A 9689-nucleotide genomic window follows, 5' to 3' on the forward strand; every position below is an offset into this window, starting at 1 on the left:
TCTCAAAAAAAAAAAAAACATAGTGCTCATTCCAAAAATTTTAATTTCAAAGAATTTTCCAACAAGTTAATTATATAAAATGAGATAACTGTATACTATAGCAGCCAAATCCTATTTGCAGAAATAATTATATGGTTCATGTATCAAAACACTGAGTCGTAATAAAAACAGTTTACCTGGACATATGTCTTCTGGATGGCTGCAAGTTCTTCACCAAGAGGAACAACAAGCTTCTCCACTCGTCTTTCATGAGAGTACGGCAAAATATCTGGAGAATCCTCAGACCGAAGCTCTATTTGCCCGATTAGTAGGTTAGTAATAACCTGTTGCACAGCCTATACAAAATCAATTAAATATGATTATAAATTATATTAAATGCTAAACTTTTTTACTTTAATTCACTAGCAGAAACAAAATAACAGTAAAGATATTCATAACATTAAATATGAAAAAAAAAAAAAAGACAAGCGCCTAAAGAAAGTAGGTCAGAAGTAGCACGGTATGAAGAAATGTTTCTGAAACAGCGTTTCCTCACACAGCCCATCAAGGGAAGCATGTAAGAGAGAATATTATGGGCGGCACCTGTGGCTCAGTGGGTAGGGCACTGGCCCCATATACTGAGGGTGGCAGGTTTGAACCCAGCCCCAGGAGTTGTGGTGGGCACCTGTAGTCCCAGCTACTCAAAAGGAACAGGCAAGAGAACTGCCTAAGCCTAGGAGCTGGAGCTTGCTGTGAGCTGTGACACCACACCACTCTACCGAGGGCAATAAAGTGAGACTCCGTCTCTAAAAAAAAAAGTTAGTAAATGTCTAACAACGTCTGCAAATATATCTTGATACTCTCCAAGTGGAATCTTTATAAAGATTCAGACAAAACAAGTTTTAGATTAGCAAACTGAATCCCCAAACCATTATGTAACAGTCTACCACAGAGTCAGAGCTGGAATCTAGGTTTCCTAATTCCTGGCAAATACTTCTTCCCACTGATTTGTGTGTGAAAACATAGAGAAGTCTTAAGTGGAATACATTCTTCTTAGTAAAGTATCACAAGGGACAAGGAAGAATCCAATGTACTCTATTCTAGCACGAAGGGAGCAGATAAACTAATGGGGGGTAGAGGAATGAGCAAGTGGGAAGAGGGGAGGAGAGAGAGGGAACGGGGTCACAGTATATGGCACACCTCATGTGGGTGGGACACAATTATAAGAGGGACTTTACCTAACAAATGCAATCAGTGTAGCCTAATTCTTCCTACCCTCAATGAATCCCAAATAATAAAAATAAATAAATTTTAAACGAACAAAAAAGGCCAAGTTCGGTGGCTCACACCTATAATCCTCTGGAAGGCTGAGGTGGGTGGATGGCTTGAGCTCACAAGTTTGAGACCAGCCTGAGCAAAAGCAAGACCCCGTCTCTACTAAAAACAGAAAAACTGAGGCAAGAGGATTGCTTAAGCCCAAGAGTTTGAGATTGCTGTGAGCTCTGACACTACAGCACTCTACTGAGAGTAACAAAGTGTCTCAAAAAAAAAAAAGAGAAGTTCTATTACTATTAAGGACACAAATGTCTAGCTCAGTGCTCATAGCACAGTGGTAATGGTGCCAGCCACATGCACTGAGTCTGGTGGGTTCAATCGCAGCCTGGACCAGCTAAACAATGATAATTGCAACAAAAAATAGCCATGTGTTGTGGCGGGTACCTGTAGTCCCAGCTACTCGGGAGGCTGGGGCAAGAGAATCGCTTCAGCCCAGGAATTTGAGCATTGCTGTGAGCTATGAAGCCATAGCACTCTAACAAGACTCTGTATCAAAAAAAAAAAAAGCTTATAAAGACTTCATTGTGAAACTACGCAACTAGAGCAAAAATGCATGATCTGTTAGTGTAAACAACTAGTAGATCAGAAGACTATAAGACTGATAGTGTGATTAACAAAAAGAGCAAAAAAGGAGACTCCAAAAGTTATCTAAAAATTAACAGCTTTTTTTTTTTTTGAGACAGAGTCTCACTTTGTCACCCTCGGTAGAGTGCTGTGGCGTCACACCTCATAGTAATCTCCAGATCTTGGGCTTAGGCGATTCTCTAGGCTCAGCCTTCTGAGTAGCTGGGACTACAGGCACCCGCCACAACGTCCGGCTACTTTTTTGTTGCAATTTGGCCAGGGCTGGGTTCGAACCCTCCACCCTGGGTATCTGGGGCCAACACCCTACCACTGAGCCACAGATACCACCCAAGTAACAACCTTTTTAAAACTAGAAATCCACAGGGGCTTAGTTTAAGGGAAAAAGCACTCTTGGTCTGGTGTGGTAGCTCATGCCTCTAATCCTAGCATTCATGCCTATAATCCTAGTGGCCAAGATAGGTGGATGCCTTGAGCCCAGGGGTTCAAGACCAGCCTGAACAAGAGCAAGACCCCATCTGTACTAAAAACAGAAAAAAAAAATTAGCTGAGTGTTCTGGTAGGTGCCTGTAGTCCCAGCCACTTGGAAGGCTGAGGCATGAGGACTGCCTGAGCCCAAGAGCTTGAGGTTGCTGTAAGCTTGGCTAACACCACGGCACCCTAGCCTGGGCAACAGAGTGAGACTCTGACCTCTCCCACCCAAAAAATAATAATAATAATAAAATAAGAAAAACATACTCTAGGATAAGAATCCTATCTTAGTCACATTTGTATTCCTAACACTCAGCACAGTGCTTAATAGAGTGCACTGTATTCACCGAGGGCCTAGACACATGTGAAATCTAGACTACATTTATCACCATTTTATAAAACTAAGAGTTTAACATCTGTAACAGTTCATTCAACAAATACTTGAGTCACTCCCATATGCCAAACATTGAGTTCATGATAGCGCTATGACCAAAATAGATACAATCCCTGCATTCATGTGGCTGACATTTTAATGGGTTGGAAAGACCACAAATAAATGAAGAAGCAGAAGAATGATGGATTATGATAAACGTCAAGAAGAAAACAAGTTAAGGAAAGTTGATGTAACACTTTAGAATGGACCTTTCTGAAGGGATAACTAAATAAAAAACAACAAAGCATGTTTAAACAAGATTAGAGAGGCCGGGCGCCGTGGCTTAGGCCTGTAATCCTAGCACTTTGGGAGGCCAAGGCAGGTGGATTGCCTAAGCTCATAAGTTTGAAACCAACTTGCACAAAAGCAAGAAGCCTGTCTCTAAAAAATAGCCAGCTGAGTGTTGCAGCAGGTGCCTGTAGCCCCAGCTACTCCGGAGGCTGAGGCAAGAGAATCACTTAAGCCCAAGATGTTGAGGTTGCTATGAGCTGTCCTGAGGGCGACATAGTAAGACTCTGTCTCAAAAACAAAAAAGGAAGAGGCTTGGCGCCTGTGGTTCAAGTGGCTAAGGCACCAGCCACATACCACATACACCTAAGGTGGCAAGTTCGAATCCAGCCCGGGCCCACCAAACAACAATGATGGCTGCAACCAAAAAAAATAGCCAGGCATTGGGGCGGGCGCCTGTGGTCCCAGCTACTTGGGAGGCTGAGGCAGGAGACTCACTTGAGCCCAGGAGTTGGAGGCTGCTGTGAGCTGTGATGCCACAGCACTCTACCCAGGGGAACAGCTTGAGGCTCTGTCTCAAAAAAAGTATAAAAAAAAAAAAGGAAAGAAATGTAAAGAAATGAGGGAAAGAGTAAACAATGATCGTGCAAAGACCACAGAAATAATTGTTACAAGTAAGAACCACCAGTGGATGCAAAGACAAGGTGTTTATGGGGCATTTTCTGTGACTCAAGTAGGGCACCGGCCCCATATACCAGGGGTGGCAGGTCCAAGCCAGGCCCTGGCCAAAACTGCAAAAAAAAAAAAAAAAAGGCTCAGCACCTATGGGTCAAGTAGCTAAGGCGCCAGCCACATACAACACCTAAGCTGGCGGATTCAAATCCAGCCCAGACCCGCCAAAATAACAATGACAGTTGCAACCAAAAAATAGCCTGATATTGTGGCGGGTGCCTGTAGTCCCAGCGACTTGGGAGGCGGAGGCAGGAGAATCGCTTAAGCCTAGGAGTTAGAGGTTGCTGTGAGCTGTGATGCCACAGCAGTCTACCCAGGGTGATAGCTTGAGGCTTTGTCTCAAAAAAAAAACAAAAAAACAAGGTGTTTATGTAATCTCACAGTATCTCCCCCATAAGGTACTTACCAATTACAAAAGGGAAAAAAAAAATTACTTTGTCAATTAAAATGGAGAAACCAAGAAGACATCATCTTAAGCAAGTTAAGATTAAAAGCACCAGGAATAGGCCCAGAGCCTGTAGCTCAGCAGCTAGAGCACTGGCTACATACACTAGAGCTGGCCGATTCAAATCCAGCCTGGGCCTGGCAAACAACCATGACAACGACAACCAAAAACTGTCTGGGCATTGTGGCAGGCACCTGTAGTCCCAGCTACTTGGGAGGCTGAGGCAAGAGAATTGCTTGAGCCCAGCAGTCTGAGGTTGCTGTGAGCTGTGACAGCACAGCACTCTACCAAGGGTGACAAAGTAAGACTCTGTCTCTTAAAAAAAAAAACAAAAAAACAAAAAAAACCAGTATCTTTAACAAATAACTTCAGATGATTCTTATGCACATTGAAATCTGAAAACAACTAATTTAAACATATTCTTGCAATCACAGAAGAAAAGCTGGCCAAGTTACAGGTAATGTTATAATCCCAATGTCAGTGGATAGGGCACCAGCCACATATACCGAGGCTGGTGGGTTCAAGCCTGACCTGGGCCAGCTAAAGCAACAATGACAACAGCAACAAAGAAATAGCCAGGCGTTGTGGCAGGTGCCTGTAGTCCCAGCTACTTGGAAGGCTGAGGTAAGAGAATCGCTTTAAGCCCAAGAGCTGGAGGTTGCTGTGAGCTGTGATGCCACAGCACTCTACTTAGGGAGACAGCTTGACACTCTGTCTCAAACATATATATATATATATATATCCTAATGTCAAAGCATATACTGTCTTTTGCCATACATACTGCACTCCCACGTATAATACACATATGTATCATGACCCAAACTTTTAGGAAAACAACCATCAAGAAAGTGTCTAGCTTTCAGCCAGGAGAGACACATCTGGGAAGGGCTAAAACACTTCCCTAGTAAATGAACAGACTGTACCACACTCCCACAGATGCATGCTCTGTGAAGGCTACCCCTTCCCTCTGTACCAGGAGCCCTTCTTTCCCACCACATCATAGGCCAGGGAAGAGATGGGCACACATGTCAATGGTGGGACAGGAACTACGCAGGCCACTCAGCAGGCTGACTCCCAGTCCCCTCTGCATGGCCAGGCCTCAGAACTCGGCCCTCAACCCACATGGACACAACTGCCTCACCAGCACTCCCCATCACACCCTCCCGTGATTTCAGCACTCTGAAGAGGCAGCTCCCACCTGCTCCCATCAAATCCCAGATCCTTCTAAACTGACCCCAGCCACTGGTGGGCCCGAGCAGCAGGGCACAGCAGTTCCAAGATGCCTACTGGACTCCCCTGCTCCTGAGCCACACCACCCATGAATAATGTGCATCTATATTTTTCTGCCAAAACTTTGGGCAAAGAAATATACATGTTATACACAGCAAAATATGGAGAACTGATCTGGCCCCATATGAAAGATCTTATTTTCTTAAATGTTACTAGATAAACATTTTACTTACCTTTATATCACTACCGGGTGTGGCAGTAAGAGCCAAGATTCTAAAGTGATTTGTGTATTTGAGTAGTTCTCTCACAACCTTAAAAAAAGACAAAGTCATTAATATCATCTGTCTAACAAAAAAAAAAACAAAACAGTTGTTCTTTACACAAGTTATTATGTATGGTCCATTATCATTATTCCTTAATTGGCATATTGGTTGGCTAGCGACTGGAACAATGACCAGTTATATTATCTGAAGGTCAGTTTACTTTTACAGATACTAATAATATATTAGATGCCTTTGGATCAATATGTAAAAGAAAAAAACACACATTAGGGCTTCTTTTCTATAAAAAGCTACAACATCAAGGCTAAATACAGAAGCAGATCAAAACCCCCAAGGGCTACATCAAGGTCAAATGGAAGAGGAAGAAAGTCTAGTTCTCCCTAATACAGATATAATACAATCATATATTAAGTCCCCAACAGAAACTACTTTACAAATTCACAAACTAGCACAAAATTTGTGTCTTTGCACTAAATAAAATCAACTTTCCCTTCTCTTTCCCTCTTCTATTCTTAATCTATCATAGTTTTAACTACCACTTGTATGCTGATAATTTCTAAATCTGTATCTACCGCTCAGAACTCCGTGAGATCCACACTCTTATCACCTACTGCCCAATGGACATCTAGAGCTGGATTTACCACAGACACCTCAAACTTAACACATCTAAAATTGCACTCTTTCCACACTCCCTCAAATCTGCTCTGCTTCCAGAACGCTCACAATCTTCACAGTTTGCTAAGTCTGAATCCTCATCCCACATTTCTCCTGTCCCTCAGTAGATACTCTGCAGTTAGCCCTCTCCCTTCTAATATCTTTCAAATATTAAGTTCTACCTCAAATATACTTTTTTTTTTTGAGACAGAGTCTCACTTTGTCACCCTCAGTAGAGTACCATGGCTCACAGCAACTTCAAACTCTTGGGTTCAAACGATTCTTTTGCCTCAGCCTCCCAAGTAGCTGGGACTACAGGCGCCCACCACAACACCCCACTATTTTTTAGAGATGACGTCTTGCTCTGGCTCAGGCTGGTCTCAAATCCCTGAGCTCAGGAAATCCACTCACCTCAGCCTCCCAGAGTGCCAGGATTACAGGTGTGAGCCACTGCGCCCCGCCCACCCATACATTTTTTAATGAGTCTCTACCATCTGTATTCCCTATGGCCTACAAAGTACATTCAAACTGTTAAGCATAAAATACAGATGCTTTCATGATCTGGCCTTTAAGTAGAAGAGGCAAAGTCCTCCTTAAAAGAAGAGGGAAACAGAAATGAAAGTCAATTACACTTAGTGCAACCACATCCTACCACTTCACTTTATATTTTATTCCTAGAGTACTCAACTAGAAGGCACTCTGTTAGGGATGTTCGATACCTTATGTCATTTAACCCTAATAACACTAACAGTTAATTATTATTTTATTCAGCTATCAAAGATGACACTACATATCCAACCTTTGCATTATTAGTTCCAAAATTCCACCCACATCTTACACAGACCCAACCACGGCCAGGCTCTCGTGATCCTTATCTGACAGGAATAATCATTAGGATAAAAAAGAAAACCACAACACAGCATCAACAGTGAACTGAATGGATGAATTAAAGCACAGGTATGTCCTACCACCATCTGTTCTGAGACAAGAGACGTAAGGTGTTTTATAACAATACTGTCAATAACTTCCACCCCTGATAACTATTCTCCAAAATACCCCTTAATAGTATGGTTACACTACAAAACATCATTTAACAAAATCATTACCTGGCAATAAGCATAGTTTCCGAGAGCTTTATGAGCTTCATCAATAACTAAGCACTTTATTTCAACAGCAGGACAGACTCCTCTAGAAAGGTCATTTACCATGACCTGAGGTGTAAGAAAAAGGACCCTCTTATTGCACCATATTTCTTTCCTGGTGAGAGCTTGAGTAGACCCTGCAAGTAAAAGTGACATTCTAAACTTCAGGCTGCTATCTGTAAAATATAAATAGTCTGGCCTATTTTCAGAATGTACACATGCTTTGGCAATCTGCATGAGAATAATTTGACAATTCATTGGAATGTTTTCAATTTAAAGCTCTAGTGTAGGGGAAGAGACACATTTATAACCTTGACTCAAACTGTACAAAAGTAAGCATGTACCCAAAACATTAGTACCTCTGTAACATTCTGAAATTAAAAAAAAAAAAAAAAAAGCTCTGCTGTGGTCCAAATTCAAAGCTGGCACTTAAATAAGACCACAACTTGATTGTTTTTAGAGGATTCCTACAAAAGAGTTTAATATTTAAATACAGGCAAATTCTTCAACCAGGAAATCCTTCTTGGGAAGAATGCCAAGAAACATCATGTTCAGTTACCCATGGGATATACACGCATAATAGCTTCAAAATACTCTAACAAGGCACGGACATTCTCAGAAGACGGAATAAAGCAACCCTATTCACCTGTGTTGGACTTGCTTTAAGTATTAACAGATGATGTTTTAAGGGCGGGGATATACGCAGAGTGTGGACTTGCAACTATGGCGCATGGGTCAGGAATTTGCTCTATTTCTATCAGAATGCATACTTTACCCTGGATACCCAGCTTTTAATTTCAAATTAGCCCATTCTGTCTAAGATACCTGTCATTTCGGCCATGTGGGACTGTGGGATACCCATCACCTGGTAGCAAGCCTCGATCTGCTGTGTCACCAAGGGTTTCGTGGGGGCCATGAAGACCACCTTGCCCGAAGGAAACCAGCGGTAGAAATTGTACATCACCACGGCGGCAATAAAGGTCTTTCCTAGCCCAGTAGGCAGACACACCAGCGTGTTGCAGAACAAAGCAGTCCGGGAGATGCGCAGCTGGTAGTCCCGGACCGGGCAATTGGTGGGGTAAATCCACAGGGCGCCAGCTGAGGTGCAGAACCCGCCATTCTCTAGACTTAGTTGCCTCTCAGCCTCGTATACCGCGACCAGCAACACATCGTCGTCCGACTCCTGCTGAGCCTCCGCGGTTGCTGGCAAAGGCTCCCGGGAGCCGCCAGGGCTGGGAGGTCGCTCAGTTCCTGTGCTGCAACCAGAAGCCCCAGAGGATCGGGAGATGCTTGAGCCCCACGTCTGGAAAAGTGTTCTTTGCCGTCCTCTCATTAGGCCGACAACTACCAAAGGCTTCACTAAGAAAGTGGTAGCTGCAGCAACTCAACCGCCCGGGTTCAGAATCCCATCGGTTTCCTTGGGACAAAACTGGAACTAGACGACGGGACTGCAGCCAGTTAGTTTATCCGGTTGAAAATGCCCGCCTCGCCGTTTATTCTGGGAATATGATTGGCTGGTTTCCCGGAAATCCTCTCGGCCGAAGACGCATGCGCATTGGCTAGAGTTACTTTATATTTGGTCCCTTTTGCAGTTATTTTATAGAGAGTGAATTTTGAGTTCCGTTTCCAACAATTAGGTTCATGTATCTGAGAGTCATTGTTAATGTAATCTCTTAAAATGATAAAATAAATTCGAGATCCGGGGACAATGAAATACCCATAATTTTGTGAACTTGATGTTACTGAGCGTCTGATGTGTCCTTTCCTTGTTAGTTACATTTTTAAATCGGATGATGAGGTGAAAAGCAAGTATGTGGAATGAATAATTTGTCTTATTTACCTAGGCTGGAGAAAAAAATGTTTCTTTTTCGTTGTATTAGGAGTGGAAACCCATTATTTTAATATTTTTATTGTTTAAAGGAACGTGAATCTGGTCTGGTTCTGTTATTTTATTAGAATTTTTGTTTGGGGGTTTCTTTTTTTTCCCCTTATCTTAGAATTATTTTAAATGTAAGGCGTCCTGATGTTCCACATTTACATCTTTTTTTTTTTTGAGACAGAGCCTCAAGCTATCCCCCTGGGTAGAGTGCTGTGGCATCACAACTCACAGCAACCTCCAACTCCTGGGCTCAAGCGAGTCTCCTGCCTCCGCCTCCCAAGTAGCTGGGACCACAGGC

The 9689-nt window shown here is 42.8% G+C and overlaps 1 protein-coding gene across 1 annotated transcript in view; it reads right to left on the reverse strand.

Annotated features, from left to right (window-relative positions):
* FANCM (Fanconi anemia complementation group M) overlaps positions 1-8938 on the reverse strand; it is a 63018-nt gene extending 54080 nt beyond the window's left edge. The window contains exons 1-4 of the mRNA XM_003792173.3: positions 8338-8938; positions 7477-7649; positions 5669-5746; positions 177-335 (exon numbers count right to left, since the gene is read on the reverse strand). Coding sequence (XP_003792221.1) covers positions 177-335; positions 5669-5746; positions 7477-7649; positions 8338-8845 — 918 coding nt within the window. The 5' untranslated portion in view covers positions 8846-8938. The remainder of the gene's footprint in view (positions 1-176; positions 336-5668; positions 5747-7476; positions 7650-8337) is intronic.
* Positions 8939-9689: the final 751 nt, after the last annotated feature.

This window comes from Otolemur garnettii, unplaced genomic scaffold (assembly GCF_000181295.1).
Source record: "Otolemur garnettii isolate 467f Iridium unplaced genomic scaffold, OtoGar3 scaffold00054, whole genome shotgun sequence".
NCBI classification, from domain to species: Eukaryota; Metazoa; Chordata; class Mammalia; order Primates; family Galagidae; genus Otolemur; species Otolemur garnettii.